Source organism: Coenobita brevimanus, chromosome 51 (assembly GCF_032717465.1).
Source record: "Coenobita brevimanus isolate Jiangsu-jjx chromosome 51, ASM3271746v2, whole genome shotgun sequence".
NCBI classification, from domain to species: Eukaryota; Metazoa; Arthropoda; class Malacostraca; order Decapoda; family Coenobitidae; genus Coenobita; species Coenobita brevimanus.
This window is the reverse complement of record NC_137004.1, coordinates 37,850,348-37,868,219: the sequence shown is the minus strand read 5'-3', so window position 1 is coordinate 37,868,219 and position 17,872 is coordinate 37,850,348. Positions and strand designations below refer to the sequence as shown.

General features: G+C 39.4%; 1 protein-coding gene across 1 annotated transcript in view; it reads right to left on the bottom strand.

Moving 5' to 3' along the window:
• Positions 1-1,856: 1,856 nt before the first annotated feature.
• Positions 1,857-17,872, bottom strand: part of LOC145400114 (gamma-butyrobetaine dioxygenase-like) — a 32,499-nt gene continuing 16,483 nt past the window's right edge. Inside the window, exons 2-11 of the mRNA XM_080272625.1 lie at positions 17,445-17,537; positions 15,136-15,275; positions 14,218-14,399; positions 11,951-12,146; positions 11,427-11,654; positions 10,551-10,681; positions 9,626-9,785; positions 8,857-8,987; positions 4,418-4,483; positions 1,857-2,095 (exon numbers count right to left, since the gene is read on the bottom strand). Of these exons, the coding sequence (XP_080128751.1) occupies positions 2,077-2,095; positions 4,418-4,483; positions 8,857-8,987; positions 9,626-9,785; positions 10,551-10,681; positions 11,427-11,654; positions 11,951-12,146; positions 14,218-14,399; positions 15,136-15,275; positions 17,445-17,526 (1,335 nt within the window). The 5' untranslated portion in view covers positions 17,527-17,537 and the 3' untranslated portion in view covers positions 1,857-2,076. The remainder of the gene's footprint in view (positions 2,096-4,417; positions 4,484-8,856; positions 8,988-9,625; positions 9,786-10,550; positions 10,682-11,426; positions 11,655-11,950; positions 12,147-14,217; positions 14,400-15,135; positions 15,276-17,444; positions 17,538-17,872) is intronic.

Sequence of the window (17,872 nt, the reverse complement as noted above, 5' to 3'; positions counted from 1 at the left end):
CATACTTCAACCTTGTAACCCAGACAATCTTCACCAAAGCCATATTTGGGCAGGATTTCAAAGCAACCTGTACATGCAGCATATCTGATGCTTTACTCTTTCATAAATGGTGGAATTATTGGTTTTGCCAACCAGGTTCAGCTGCTCCTGCTTCCAAATGGTTAAAAATATTTTCCAGTATCTCATCACATAAATTTTTAAAAAAATCAAATAAAAATAAAAATGGTACCATGCCATGCTTCCTTTACAGAACACCCATACAAGGGCTGGCAATGGTACATATGAAATTTTTACTGGGTTGTAAGCTTAACTAAGCATCAAAACCATATTCTGAAATTACTTCCGAACAACTGCTAGAAACTAGTAAAAAAAGGAATATCAAATGTGTAATTAAGACTATTACTGCACTGTCACATCTTGAAATATATTAACTTGTTGGCCAGGTTCCTACCCAAGAGTGAAGATTGTGTGGGTATTTACTAAGCTTGTAGTCAAATTTTTCTCAGACAGTCGTATTTCCCAACGTTAATGACAGCCTTGTACAGAACCCATCTAAAAAATTTTCAGGGCTGGGCTTAATAAAATCACAGGCACTTTTGTACAGGTGAAATGTTATCCTGTTGACTCTTCCTCTTCCTAAACATGCATGGGTTTGCACTGTAAGAATACTTTCTGGATTATGAAGTGGGATGTCCTTGAATTTTAGACAGACAAATACATCCGACCCATGCAGAATGACCATATCTTTAAAACTAAAGAGCCACCCTTAAAGGTGATTCTGGGTTCAACAAATACTGAGTTACTACATTTGGTGTTGAAAATATAATCAAAGCTTATTAGTATAGCATAAGGTGTTACAAAATGTAACCAAAACTGATTAATTTCCTACATTTATATTTGTTTATATAATAAACATACCTAGTTAATGTTCTGTAAAGGCAAAACATGTGAAGAGATGGGATCAGCAGAAATAAAAGGGCAAAGAGAAATAAAGGGTTACCAGTAAACTTACGTGAAAAGAGCTGCATGAGGTACACATCCAAAAATGAACCACTACAACAGGAAAGGACTAATGAATAATTATCACTGAACAGGTACAACAGGTAAGGACTAATGAATAATTATCACTGAACAGGTATTTCATATGCTGGGTTTGCAGCAGTCGATTCATTGTGGATGAAGGTCTCTCACTTAAATGATAAAACAAAAGAGTGGGTTGACTCTCTTTCAGAAAAACTGGCTAATGTACAGTACTTCCTGCAACCAGCTCAGGCAATATTTGCAATAACTGAATACAAATACAGAACATAGGATATAAACAGGAAAGCTTCAATAACAAAAAATAATTATTTGCATCTGGATTATTTTCCTGGTTATTTCCTTTGTTCACAGAGCACTGGATCTATAACAAAAGCCCTGGTTATTAGACACAAACTAGAAGAGGTAGTCCTTGTAATAAGTCAGGGATAGTTTGAAACATTAAAGCAGATTTTTATACAAATGATACTGAAAACTGGGGTAATCGGCAAATCATCTTTAGGTAGACTTGGAATGTTATGTTTTTTTTTCTTAAAACTTACATGTCCTCCAACATGTATAAAGAGCACATAGAACATGACCTATAACAAGGACATATTGTAATATAAACCTGAAATGAACAACAGGTTAACTCATAAATGGTAAACTATAGATGGCACTTAATGATCATACCTTAAAAGCTATAATGACAAGTATGGTAGAAAACTAAATCTTCATTGCTTCTGAAAGCAAGACCCAACTCTGTGTGTGTGTGTGTGTGTGTGTGTGTGTGTGTGTGTGTGTGTGTGTGTACTATTAATTCTAGGAATGTGTAGAAAAATGGTATTAGGATCTATCTATATTCATGAGAAAATAGAATATTATATATTGGCAACCACTATCAAACTATATGCATCAGTTTAGAAGACATGGCTGTGGTTGTGATGCTTTTTCTACTTTGCGACTGAAAGACCAGATTCACCATGAGCCAAACTCTGGTAGGATAAGGATGATGACAACTATACTTCTACTGTCCACTCTTCATTCTGGATCATCACATCACTGAACTTTATGGAACCTGCAGACAAGAGAATTTGATCAGTGTCATGGCTGTGTGGTCAAGGTGAGAAAATAATCACCACTATAATACATTGTAACAGTGGCTGACTGAAGGTTGTCTATAGAAGGGAGTTGAAAAAGCACAAGAATGGTAGCAGTGATAAGTTTAGTAATCAAATAATTAACTAGGAAAGACCTGAGGCTTTTTGTCTTTATACAGCTCATGTTATTAAAAACAGTAATACGGTACTACTGTAGTACTGTAGTATAGTACAGTATTAAAACAACAGGCTGTTATGATTCAATTAATGTCAGGAAAAAATATCTGACAATAGTTACACTGCTTGTCATCAGCTACAGTTCAGTACAGCTCAAGTGCTTCCATGTAATACAAGAAACAAGACTGCATAGTCTTAAGAGAATAAAATATCAAAATTACTTGAAAGCATAATTATGTTATATGCCATGACAAATGTCTCCCATTATCAAAGTCATACTGCATAAGATTAACTATGATACTATGGGCACAGACCCTGCTCAATGATCATTAACTTTAGGAAATACTGATGACAAACATTTAACATACTACAACAGCAATCAATGCTGTACCACTATTCCAAATCCCACACTACCTCTCTGCTGTAAATATCTACTGATTGATAGGATACAATACTGCATCAGCACAGAGAAAGTACTGTATCACTGAAAAACCCAATGGGAGAAAACTGTTAATCAGTGCATAAAACATGATACAACTAATATATTCTCAAGGTAAAGCTGAAGACATAAATGAAAGACATTAAGACATTAACTAAAAAAAAATATAAAAAGATCTATCTATCTATCTATTGCCAGATGCCATACTCCCGTAAGGGGTGGCCATTTGACTTTGAGTTACTGTATTTGTTTTACGGGGAGGGGCACCAACCCTCCACCAACCCACTTGTTGACATGTAGGGAGCACGTATGGTTTGGTTATATGGTTACCACCCAGCATTGTAAATGGTTTCCTGGTTTACAGGAAACCATTTGGCTTGTCACTCAATGTAAAGCCACCTGTAAAGGAATGAAAAGCAATAAGAAGTGACAGGAAAGATGGGAGAAATAGGAAGAGAGGAGGGCAGGCACAGAAAAAGAATGATAAAGGCTAAGGAAGAAGTAGGCAGCACTACATCAAGTGAGTGGATGATAGTCGCCACCACCTGTAAAGGAAAGAAATGCAATAAGAAGTGACAGGAAAGATGGGAGAAATAGGAAGAGAGGAAGGCAGGCACAGAAAAAGAATGATAAAGGCTAAGGAAGAAGTAGGCAGCACTACATCAAGTGAGTGGATGATGGTTGCCACCATCTACAAGATAATTTTATATATGTCAAATAACTGTACCCTTATATTGGGGGAATAACATATGCCAAATAACTGTGCCCTTAAATTGGAAGGAAAACATGCTCAAACTCTTCTTGACTACTGTACCTAAAACATGGAAAAACAGATTGTGAGCCCTCATTATATATCATGGATGTGTTCCAAATTATCATAACATTTTCTATACAACTGGCAGCAACTGTAAGTTAGGGGATAACTGGCATATCAACATTACAGGCAACAATGGAATTTTCATATGCAATTCTGGAAATAAAAATGTAAATAAATAAACAAACAAATAAATAATATGAAATGAATTAGGTGAAAATGGCATGAAGTGAAAGGTAAGGTCATGGTGGGTGGCTTTAAAATGAGACCAGGCAAGACCACATGGAAATAAGTTCATGTTCTTGTAGCTAAACTTACACCTGGCATGATACTGCTACAATAAATGTGTAGATGTAACCTTGTTACCTCACACTCATCAAGTTCAGAAGGAAAGGTGCGACATTCTGAGCGATAAACTTTAAAACAAAATACCAAAGTACATTCTATAACAGAACAGTTTAATTCCATAATTGGCAAGTGCATGTATCCATCAGTAACTTTTGCCTGTCAAACTTTATTTTTTTTAAAACCTTAGCCAGGACCACTTGAAATTAATTATTCTATAAAAGTAGTGTATACCGTACATTATGGGATACTCCAATGGAAAAAAAAAGGGATAATTTCCACTGTAAAGCTTTGTACTATACCCATCCCTTTAGAAACAATAACTACATGGTTAGAAATCAAAGTGATGATTGACAACACAACTCATACAAAATACTGTCTTTCCCATAAGCCATTTTCATACTTACTTCAATGCTACATTCAAGGCAGACATGCTTTATTCTCTACTCCAATTTGCTATAAATAAGTCATTTAGCTAACAAGCGAAAGCAAGTTTAACTTACAGTATAAAGCTGGGAAACTTACTTTGCTCGCAAACTGTCGTATTTAGAGAATGCTTCATCAATATCAACGTAGCACCCCTGTAAATGCCTGTTAAAGAAAAAATGAAGTTACTTAGAGAGGAACTAAGAATCCATTGCATCATACGACAGCTGTTTACACAGGATGTAATTTTAGTTCAGCAAGCTGAACTGTACACTCAGTATGAGATGCAAAGTGAAAAATAATACAGTACTGGTTGAATTAATATCAACTGATGTGGCATGCATACAGTATACAGTATATATACTGTATATATATATAAAAAAAAAAAGCAGATCAAATAATTATCTTATGTGCTACAAGAATCAGCATGTAAATGTGGCAATATAGTGACATAAAATAAAAAAAAATATTCACTCATCTGTCTAACATCCAATCCTGTGTTGCCCCATAAGCAGCGTAGAAGCCCAGGGCTAGGCAAGTTGGTCCTCACATTTAAGATGAGAGTGACCAGCCTCACTCATCCCTGAGTGGCATTACATGAGCAATAAACCCCAACCATCCCTTGGATATGAACCTGCCCAGGCTCAATCCGATTGGAGCACTTTAATTACTCACTTAACCACCAGGTGCAATAACTTGGTTAAATGATTACCATCCACAGTAATACATGGTTTCCTGGTGTACAGGAAACCATTTGGCTTGTCACTCAGTGCAGAGTCACCCGTAGACAGAAGGAAGAGGAGAGAATGAAGGAAAGAAAGACAGAAGAGGAAGGAAGGAAAGATGGGAGGAAGAGAGGAGGGGAACAGTTACCCAAGAGCAGCACTACATCGAGTGAGTGGATGGTGACCGCCCCCACCTCAATGCAATGTAAAGTGGAAGTGCTGTATTATTAACTAGGCACATATGCTTCATTTTAAATCACTGGCATGCAAATTAAAATCTATCTATCTATCTACTGCCAGAAGCCACAATCCTGTAAGGGGTGGCCATTTGACTTTGAGTTATTTGTTTTCTGGGAAGGGGCAGTAATCCTCCACCAACCCACTTGTTGACATGTAGGATGCATGTATGATTTGGTTATATGGTTACCACCCAGCGTTGTAAATGGTTTCTTGGCTTACAGGAAACCATTTGGCTTGTCACGCAATGTAAAGCTACCTGTAAAGGAAAGAAAAGCAATAAGAAGCGACAGGAAAGATGGGAGAAATAGGAAGAGAGGAGGGCTGACACAGAAAAAGAATGATGAAGGCTAAGGAAGATGTAGGCAACACTACATCAAGTGAGTGGATGATGGTCGCCACCACCTACCACATAATCCAGTATAAAAACTTTTGGAATGCATCACATGTTGTACTTAATAAGGTCACGAGGAATCAGGTGCCATACAACAAACAATGACAGAAAAAGCATAAAAGCTTTACAAAAGTGGTGAGGAATGGAATATTTCCTAATCTGATGTATGCATAAAGTGTTGTGGTGCCTTTTAACAGTGAATAAAATCTTTATACTATATACAGATTCACATTACTGAATGTCTGTGAGCAACAATGTCTACAAGTTAATTGCTGATAAGCATAGCGATGATTAGTGAAGAAGAAGTCTCTCACAATAATGTGGTGGAGATTGGAGTGACTTAAACGGGTTGAAGATTTTAAATACCTTACTGCAGTAATAATATGGATATTGAACTGCATATGTGTAACAGATGTGGAGTAGTGTGGCTCAAGGCAAAAAAGTGACCTCAGCTTAGACTATGAATCTTACTAAATTAATAAAAGGGGAGGCAGTGGCTCAATTGGAAGAGAGGTGGTCTGCAGTCCTAACAGACCCAGGTTCAAATCCCGGCTGGGGCAGGGAACAGTTTAAGGATTTGAATTTCATTAAATCAGGCCTTACCGATCTACCAGAAGACCCGCCGATGTCGTAAAAATACCCCCGCTAATACCAATACACCAGTCCTGTATGAGACAGCCCTAGCATGTATTCAATATGGACGGTGGGTGTTAGCGCTGAAGTGGTGACATGCAGAGGTGTATGGTAAGTAGGAGGACTGCTGGGCCTTGACAGCTGGCTGTGAAGCCTATGCCCAGAGTCAGATGCATTAAAAAAAAAAAAAAAAAAAAAAATCACTGCAAAGCCCAGGATTTGAATGCAGATCCTTGCACTCCACATGCATGCACGTTACATTTGAGCCAAAGAGAGAATCCCCACACTGTGGTTTAAATAGACCCCATTACACAGCTATACAGAGGACTGACTACTATACCGAGTACAGTACAAAAGATCGTCTGGGCAATATTACTTAACCACACCACTATGATTGCAATCCTTCTCTACTGATCTAACAATCTCCTTGACTTTAGTTCAGGAAAGAAAAGACCTCTGTAGTGTAAAAGATAGAAAATACCAGTATTTGGGTTGTGAAGGGTGGGTAAGAGTGTACAGGACTCTGGTGGTCACCGAGAGAGAGGACATGAAGAGGAAGATGAAATGGGTGTATGTGGAAGAGCTTAATGATGGGAAGAGGCATGGAAGGCCCAAGAGATGGCAGGGTATGGTATATGACTGACAGTATGCAAGGTATGAATGTTGACTATGTCTAAAAACTAGTAAAGGAAAGAAATGGATGAATGCTCATGACAGAGGCTGCACTCAAACTGGCAGTCGATAGAATGGCAATATCCCATACCTGTTTGTGAATGTCAATGTCACTTTATATATATAACTATATACAGCTACCGCAAATTAACTTAAGACCTCCCCCCACAAGGTATTACAAAACACAGAAATTATAGTATAACACAATGTTTGTTCATGAAATGCCATTCATTAATATGAAATCATGTTTCCCTTGTTTTTCAGGACCAGTTGGATGTGTTTTTGGCATGGAATCACTCAGATCTCTAAAGTAATCTGAGGACATTTCTTTGCACCAAACATTTGTCAGTTCAGTCTTGAGGTTGTCCAGGTTGGGTGTCTGCTTCTCCGCCGTGATTTTCTTCATCTTTGCCAAGCAGTTTTCTATCGGATTTAGATCTGGACTGTTGCCAGGCCAGTCAAGGACCTCATTCCGATTATCCTGAAGCCATTTTGTCACCATTCTTGACTTGTAATGTGGAGCTGAATCATGCATGAAAAAGTCACACCCATGAATAGCAAAAAAGTTTAACAAATGATCTTTCAGAACTTGAATGTACTGGCCACCATTCATCATCACGTTCTTGGGAAGAAAGTAGAGGCCTCCCCTCCCCATTTCACCTGAGACACACCCCCATACTATTACTGATTGTGGGTGCTTAACAGTCAGCACCGTGTAAGCAGGGTCATATTAACTATGGGAGGCAGGGCGACGAACCTTGGCAGAACGCACCTGGAACAGTTGAAATGTGCATTCATCGGAAAATATAACTCTTCTCCACTCATCCGATATCCAGTGTGCATACTTCTTGGCAAACTGAATGCGCTGCTTTTCATGCGGGCAGTGAGAAGCGTTTTCTTGGCTGCGGTGTGGCTTGGCAAACCCAGCTCCTTCTGCAAGCGGTGTTGGATAGTTCCAATTGAGATGTCTTGTAACAGCTGGGGATGCATTCTCTCCAATTCTGCTGCTGTCAGTTGAGGATTCTTGATTACTTCCCTCTTCAGAAGCGTATCTGTATCTCTGAAAGTTGTCCTATTCTTTCCACCGCCATACTTGAGCTCTGGTATGACATCAGGTGACAGGCCACGCACTGCAATAAGCATCTCCATGATGGTCAACTTTGCGCGTCCAATACGTTCACAAATCGTGTTGATAGGGACATTATCCTGCCTCCATGTAATGTTACGGACCCTCTTATCCCTTGCGCAGTACATTCCAGGCATGACAATTGACTCTAGGAAAATAACAGGGCAAACAGTAATGCATACAAAAAAAGAGGGAGGTGCAAGCTCGAAGTGACAGGAACTTATACTCTCATTCTCGCTTCTGGGCAAACACTGACGTACTGAGTGTTTCACCACCTCCTGCCAACACCAGAGGAGTTGCCAGTTACTTCTTGCCCAAAAAATTCACTTGGTAGAGGTGGAAACACAAAGCAAAGACAGACAACTCTCCCACAGCAATTCTGTGTGTGTAGGTCCTAAGTCAATTTGCGGTGGGTGTATGTATATATATATATATATATATATATATATATATATATATATATATATATATATATATATATATATACATGTATACATTCAATTTTGAGAGCTTAATGGTATGTTAATGATATCTGGCATATTTCACTGGTTGGTTTATTACTGTTCTCCTACTTTTATGTTTCCCTTTTCCTATACCTGGACCCTACTCATCCCATTCTTTAGTTGGAATCAGTGTTTAGTGTAACACTGATGATGATGATGATGATGATGATGACATGATGATATCAGCTGCTGAACTATAACAAGTACTGTCTACTAGTGAATGTAAAAGGCCTCTAAGGACTCATTACCTGTCAACTTTGGTGACGTCAAAGGCAGTACGGCCATGGAGTACCCGACGGTTGTTAAATGCCACCAAGTCACCTGGCACCATGTTGAACTCCAGCCCTGATGATGCCTCCACCAACTTCTCTGAGAACAACTGTGAGGGCGAAAGGCAGCGTGGATGCACTGGTTAGATCTTAAATTGAACAGTACTGCACACCATAAAAGCAATGATAAACTGGTTGCATCTTCATCCCTTTGCTGTATGTCCTGTTTCTAGGCATGACCCTGGAGGATGCCAAGGTCCTATTCCTAAATGCTAAATTGCAAAAAGTCTAGGATGCATAGCAAAGTGGCATGCAATGGCTACATAAATGACTTAATGGCAAAACCTCCTACTTGAACTGAGCATGTGGGTGATATATAACAGGTTTCACAGAATTATGTGAAATATAGCACAGTAGGTGGAAATGGCCAAACCATGTCCCTTGACCTCCCACAACTCTGATCCACAACCACACCATCCCTTTCCCTCTATTTTGGGGAAATGGCTGGTAAATTCTTTATCAGAGGCTGAGCGGAAGATAAAACTGCTAGACTTGAGTTGAAAAGTGCATATTGGTGATAAGAATGTGAAGTAAGGGACAAGTGAATAATGTGAAGGTCATTTCTTCAACCTGAGAACTATGACATTCATCATGTGAGTTGGGATGAAAATGTAATTTTCTGTGCTTAGCTTTTGTAGGTACAGATGGCTAATGACTTGAAATAGAACACATGAAACTAGTGACTGACCTTGTAGGCATGGTAGAAGGGTGTGATAACATGTGTAGGTGCCTGGAGTGGCTTCATGGTTCGGTTGTTGTAGTGCACCTCTGTCACATCTCCATCAGAGTTGGTGCACAGTATGGGCCACAGGGCTGCATACTGCTGTCCCTCATTCTTAATAGCAAATCTAATGGAAGACAAATATAAGTTCAATAAAATAAACTGTTAGAAGAAAGAATGTATTAAATAAAATACAGATCCTACCTCTACTCTTAACAACTTATACAATCTGATAATTGTAATAATGTCTGGATGGGGTTTCTATATGAACAATGCACATTTATTGTATAATGCTGACTCTGGAAATCAGCAATATGCCTTTAGGGCCCTCTAACTCCATTCCCTCTCTTTATTCTGTGTCTTCCTCCCACAAGTATTCCTTCATCCCATCTCACAGGTAACATGAATATGAGGTGTATTGTCTAAATACCAGAGGCAGCAGATCATCTACCTCTGCAGAACCTAGGTACATTTGATTTAAGCTAACAAGTCAGCTGTGTAATTTTCCTGGAATTAGCTTTAGTATCTATGGTTTCAAATGCTTGAAGATATGTCCACTACATCACTGAGTTTTCCAATGGCCTCTTCAGATCCCTAACAACAAAGTCAAAATATGACAGTAAGTTAGGCGCCAATGGCACAGACAGAATCCTTAATACAAAATATCCATATGACATAAATGCTCAGACACCTAGCTTAGTAAAGCAATTATAAAAAAATATATGGCAGATACACAATATTATAATATTAGAAATGTGTGGAGATAAACTGAGCTTGGAATGGGTAACAAAAATCAAACACATGGTTCTGACTCAAACTCTTGGACTATGTATGAAGACTGAATCAACCAACAGTGTAACATGCCATGTAATGAGTGGGAAAATGGGCTGACCTGACTGGGGTGGAGGTGAGAATGTGGAAGGCAGCAGGTTCATTCTCCTCCAGCCAGCGGGCAATACGGAATCCATCAGCAAAGAAGGAGCGGCCACCAGGATCTGTTTCTGACAGTTTAGGGTCGTTGGCCTGCCAAATACAGTAAGAGAATAGAATGAACAAACAGCTACCATATTGTTAGTATGTCTTGTGTTTTGCACCAAACCGTGAGACTCAAGAGTGAAGTATGGGAAAAGCCAGAACACTGACACCATATAATTCAACAAGACATGATCCTGCTGCTGCTGTTGCTATTTTCTCTCTCTCTCTCTCCTTTTTAGCTTTCTTTGAGCCTCTGTGAGTTTTACTTAAGGTTACTCTTACTTTATTTATGCATAATCTTTGATCCTTTACCAACTTACATGAGTTGAATACAGTACGTCATCTTTGTCTTAACCGAAATACCTCCATTCACTTGAGTGGAGAGATTTCATATACTGTACTATACCTGTTGGATGGCCCTACAGAAACAGTCACTTACCTGTAGTTGACATGTCTGCTCAGCCAAAGAGACCCTAAGCAACAACAGCCATCTACCCAATACTGTACATGATTCAGTACCATCACAATAATGATTTATAGCATTCACAATATGTACTCTTTCTCTTGATCCATCAGTGTCAAAAATCTTCATCCTTCTCAAACGTTTTCTCCACTAGCTGCCTTACCTGGTGTAGGAAATATTTAATCAACATCCCCTACCATTCCAGGAACCCCGCTCTTCATTACTCACCAATTTCTGAAAGATGCCTTACCCTCTCTGCTATTATTATGCCACTTACTTTTCACTACAGCATACAGCATATTCAATCTTAGTTTTATTTCATGACTATACCTTGAGACAGTGTAAGAGCTGCATGCCAGGACTCTTCTCCCTGTAGTTCATATCTGTATGGTGTGCGAGTGCCACACCAGTGTAAGCTAGATGTGAACCCTCCACTGGCTTGTTGATAACATCAAAGGTAAGGCCGTACTGTGTCTCCTTCACATATGCAAACCGCTTCACCACATCCTGAATCTTGCCCTTTTCTGTTGGTACCCCACGTAACACTGCCACCCCGAACTATGGCACAAAAGACAACAATGCATTATGGTAGGGCTGGCAGTAAAGTGAGACCAGCAACCTATTAATAACAACTATACATTCACTGTTTCAGCTTTCCTGTAACTGTATGCATTAGCAATGGAAACACATTCCTTATGAATTTAAAAAATCCATTGCTTGAGATAATTTACTAGTTACAAAACAAAAGGATTGGAATACCTCAAATGAATATAGTACTGCCTTTTATCTCAGGTGAGTAGAATAACCCAAATAAGCTTATACAGTACATCAATTTAAATTATTGTGCACAATACCCTGTAAAACATGTCAAGCCACTGCAAGAGGCCACTGTCACTCTCCATCATCTCATTATATGATATCTCAGGGAAGGAGGCCCAAATGGTGGTGCGGTCCCACAGTTCAAACTCCGGTCGCTGTGACACTTGGTCCACGTCCACACTCTCACACTCGAAGTTGTTGTGCATGAATGATTGGCCATATTTCAACAGCCTGGGTAGCAAAAACATGAAGAGGTAATGTCTGATCACTCACACTCACACACACACACACACACACACACACACACACACACACACGGAGCTGCCTTCATATTCACAAAACAGAGACAGTTTAGGATGATCACAAATCATACTTTTATCAAGAAGCCACTGTGTAAAGCTACCTCGTGACCTAAAGTACATGAATAGGTAAGAAAACAGGCCAACACACTCTATCAAACACTTGTTTTGCAGTTTAAGCAACTTTTCCAAATATGATGAACATGCAAGTAGCTGTTTAAATAAAGAACTAAACTGACCATCATTCTACTAGTTTGGGTTGTTCATAAATACATTAGACTCTGCAACTACATCAACTTTTAGTCAGGCATTAGAATCTATTTTTATTGTTTTTATTGTTATTATTTTTTTTTTGCCAATCCTCAGCTAGCTATGCTGCTGTCACAATCATATCATTTGCAATTGTTAAAAGTTTCAAATCGTTACTTCTGTAATCATTTCTAATACCTAGTGAATAAAATTTTTTCCTGTAGTTTATCTTATAATCCAGTTTTTGCGGATACTGCAGTGACCTAATTTTCCAACTATCCATCATCCTTATTTCCCATGTTCATATAAGGTAGTGTAAAGGTCATACAAAACTTACTAAATTAATCACTGTACCGGTTGGGATTTATACACAGGCCCTTGCACTCCAAATGCACACACATTGCACCTGAGCCAAAGAGAGGATCCCCTGTTTTTCCTCTGGCAATGTTGGCTTATGTAGATCTTATTACACTACAACTTTTCTTCCCCTCGTGATTAATCTGGAGAATTTTGAACACATGCATGGTAACATAGCACTGGAGGCCCCCATTGGGGATGGTGGTTGATGGAACCTGGAGCATTTCCCTGGGATGTGTGATGGCACAGATGCAGCCAGCTCAGACCAAAAATCCTTCCGATCTGAATCATATTGCCTACCAAGCCTCGCTTCACATCCCATTCCACTGCCAACCAATGTAAAGGCCATACAAAACTTACTAAATTAACAAGTGGATTGTGAGCCACAGCTCAGGCTGGGAAGCATCCCGTTGCGAGCCACAGCTCAGGCTGTGCTGGCTGTGCATCACCGTTAACTACTCCACCCCTACACAAACTTATGCATGGCGCTGTGCAAAGACAAAGAGAGAGATTTTTTTTTTTCCCACCAGGCGATGCCCTGGATGTTTATCTTCAAGTTTATAATAAAAAAAAAAAAAAAAATTGTATATATATATATATATATATATATATATATATATATATATATATATATATATATTGTTTTACTACTCCCCTATGTAAACTTATGCATGGCCCTATGCAAAGACGAAGAGAGAGAGATTATCTTCTTTTTCATCAGATGATGCCCTGGATGTTTATCTTCAAGTTTATAATAAACAAAAACCAAAAAAACAGTTTTTCTTCATTTTTTTGTGCAACATGGGGTGGTATAAAAAAAAAGGAAATTGCACAATCCATTGGTTAATCACTATAGTGGGACTGTACTAGCTGGGATTCAAACGCAGGCCCTCGCACTCCAAGGGATGCATGTTATACCAGAGCCAAAGAGAGAATCCCTTGCTTTGCCTCCAGCAGTGCAGACTAACAGATCCCATTACAAAGGGAGATCCAATACAAGGCTCTCTGATCCTTTTGAGGAAGTAATTAAACATCCTGCATCACAAGACATATGAGGCTGCTTGCAATACAAGTATCAGAATAATGGGCAGTAAAGCTACCATACCCTAGCAGCAATACAAGGAGCAATTATTTAGCTGCCTTTTACTACACACAGGTGATACACTGTAACTATTTCCTGTCCTATATCTTTTACTTCCTTATCTTGCTCTAAATACCTTTGTCTCTAATCCATTTATTTCTAGTGCATATTCCTCTACAACTCCTTGACATCAACTGTCAAACTGGTTTGTGTTCAGGCTTACCCTTGCTTCTTCATGAGTCTATTAACCATAGCAAAAATCTTCTTCATACCACTGCACCTTCCATTCCCCCTGCACCAGTGTGTCACCACTTACCATGCTGGGTCATATTCTGACTTGTGAGTGTGCCCTGCCTCATCCCATGTGATCTGTAGTTGGCCTGCCTCATTTATGGTAAGGGAAGAGGGCTTAACATTGACGTCCAAGGAAGGTGTATCCACCAGCTTCTGTTTGGTGCTAGGATCAACACATGCTGGGCACTGGCAGTTGTCTCGCAGCTGCCAGATACAAATACATGAGCTTCATTTACTTTAGACTGTGCAGTAAAAACAGAAATGAAGTGATAAAGCTGTCACTGCATGGCAGTATGTAACATCTGAGTTTAAAAAAATACATCTTAACAAACCATGTATGACACATAAATACCAGTAAAATCATGAAAAATTTTACTGCATTACACAATACACATTGACACCAATGTTCATGGACATAAAAATTCACCTTATATACAGGTACTGCATACAAAGTAAGCAAACTTTCATGAAAAAGTGTGTCAAAGTAACTTTCCATATGTTATCTTCATCAACAGTTGTATCATTTGATCATGATATTCCAGAAAAAGCATGTTTTTTCCTGTAATTCATACATAAATAACTTGTGGGTGATTAAAAAAAAAAGGTACTTGGTCACAATATATCTTCTTTAGTGCCAATGAAATTAGAACCTTTAACTAACATGTTGTATTCAAACTTTTGTGCATTTCCTGTGAAAAAAACAAAAAAACAAAAAACAAAACAAAAGGTGAATGATACAGAAAAATTTATGCAGCTTTACACAAACACAATTCATCAGCTACAAACTGTAATAAAACTCATTTAGGACTATTCTTCTGGGTAGCTTACAAATTAGTGTCCTGGAAGCAGCTGATGACAGGCAATTGCAACTCAGCTGATCATATTATATATCACCTACAACTGGTGTTGGCAAATGACACACCCACACATAAACACTCACCCAAATGTACTTGAAGTCAGCAGTGGCATTTGAATCGAAGATGACTTTGGCTGTGAGGTGTTGTGCAGGCAGGGCAGAGGTGATGACTGGGGTGGTGTTCTGCTCAGCTCGTATTGCTGCTGACACCATTGTGGATTTGGCTGCCAGGGAGTTAGGAATTAGAAATACTACAGTTCACACAGATGCAGTTAAGTTTTTGATCCATTTGACCCCTGGATCCCTTAACCCTTGCTGCATTGATTCTTTGTAAGGTATTTTACCTTCTCTAAGTCAGTGTTTTATAACCTCATATGAGGCTTGCGGCTTGGCCCAGGCAAACCATTGTGCCTCATATGAGGTCTGCAGCTCAGCAAGGGTTAAGAGGGTAACAGTTGGGTAAAAACTGTGAGCATCCTTAATAATTAATAAAATCATTCAGCAGTAGCCAGAAGACACAAAGTTTGTTTACTGGCCTGAACTAGTTGACTGAGACAGACTACTGCAAAACCATCTCTTAAGGCCCACTGAGATAGGTACAGCAGGAATCACCAGGCATTTTATTTGTATTTTTAGTGTATTTGTCTTCTGAGGAGGAGTACTAACCCTCCACCAACCCACTTGTTGACACGTAGGGAACACGTGTTGGTTTGTTATAAGGTTACTACATGGTATATTAAATGATTTCCTGGTTTACTGGGAATCATCTGGGTTGTCACTCAATACAGAGTTACCCAGAAACAAAGTATCACTAAACTGAGTGAGTATGTGTGTTACCTGGAGTGGGGGAGAGGAAGGTGAGGCTGAGGATGAGATGGAGGGATGGAGTGGAGGTATATGAGAGAGGGGGGGTGTGAGCTGGGAGCAGGGCAGTGAAATGGCGGGGGACAGGGCTACATGGAGGCGGTTTGAGGCAACCCTTTATGGGATTAAGGCATCTAGCATAGATAGACAGATAGTTACCACCCAGTGTAGTAAATGGTTTCCTGGTGTACAGGAAACCATTAGGCTTGTCACTCAGTGTAGAGTCACCAACAGGCAGAAGGAAGATGAAAGAATGAAGGAAAAGAGACAGAAGAGGGAGTGTGGAGTCACCTGTAGGCATAAGGAAGATGAAAGAATGAAGGAAAGAGGAAAGAATCAAGGAAAGAAAGACAGAAGAGGACAGAAAGAAAGAAGAAAGGAAGAGAGGAAAGGGCACTCATCCAAGAGCAGCATTACATTGAGTGAGTGGATGGTGAGTGCCCCCACCCAGAATAAAATACTGTACTGTACGGTACTGTACTTATGCTGGTTTTTGGACCTGAAAGAGATTTACTGTACTCTAAGCAAGTAAGTTAAAGATTAAGTCATTTAAAGCATGGATTTATACTTGTTAGACAGTCTTTCCACTAAGTTAAATATTTACCAAACTTCAAGTATCTCTCAGAGATGACAGCTATATAAAAAATCATGTTCTTAGAAACAGTGCCATGTGATGTCACAGCTAATGAAAATTTGACTTAGGCTCATGTGATTCCCTGCCTTATGCTTCAGTTTAAGAATGCTGACCCTGATTATTAGAAAATGCACTAGCTACAATATAAGAAGTGACAAAGTGCATCAAAGTATCAGGTACACAGTGCATTATTTAAAAGCCACAAAATGAACTATGCTGTACTACAAAGTGAAATCTGGTTCAGCATAAGACAATGATTATCATTCTAAGGCAGGAAAAGGTTTATGCAACTTGGGCAGAATTTATATACTGTATACAGAATATAGGATATTTGCAGGCTCAAATGTTCAGAAATGGCAATGATTAGGTGGATGTGAGGTGTGTCCTTGAGTGCAAGGCCTGGGGGGGCTAGGTTTATGAAGTAAGAGTTGTGAGGTAGGATGGGACAGGAGTGTATTGGTGTTGTGATGAGGAGAGGTAGATTGAGATGGTTTGGGCATGTGGAGAGGATGGGGGATGATAACTGGGTGCAGAATGTGAGAAGTGTTAATGTTGGGGGTGGACCATCATCATCACCATGTGGCAGGCACAGGGTCTCTAGTGGTTATCTGTTCTTTACCTAAGGCTATTGCACACATTATGACTGTACATGATGACATGTCATATAATTTTGTCTAGTACAACTTACATCTGTATAAGACACATCTGGCATGCAAGAAGGCAAGTTAAATACGGTACTGAGTGATGCGTGTAAAAACAATCAAAAATGAAGGAAAAAAGGCAGTGGTGAGTCAGATGGGTAATGTTAAGTGAATGGAGGTCAGTGATGCTGAGGGTTATGTATGTCTGGTGTATCAAAGTCAAGAAGGAGAGAAATGTGGTGATGATTACTTACCCCGTGAATGTACCTGGCGGGAGGTCTGCAGCAATGGCACTGCCACTCTCTGCACCAGCAGTCTTGAGCATCGCAGTGACATTCTCACTAGTCCTGACGTGAAACAAAAAAGCAGAGTGCATATAATACAGAACTCTAGTAAGTGTGGACATTTCTTTCCATTTCTGTCTCTCTTACAATGTTTCACCTTCACCCTCTGATTATTTTCTTAATCTGACTCTGAGAAGTTAACACTAAAACGGTGTTAGGACATGAACAGGTTACAGTAAGGTATGGTAATTACTGTACTTGTTGATACTAGTCATAATGATGGCATGAGTCAGGATGTAATACTGGGGCACTGGTACCAGACTATATTTATTAGCTGCACTTTATAGGTGGCATCCCCCCCCCCCCTACCTCTTTCACAACCCCCTTATTTTTGTGCC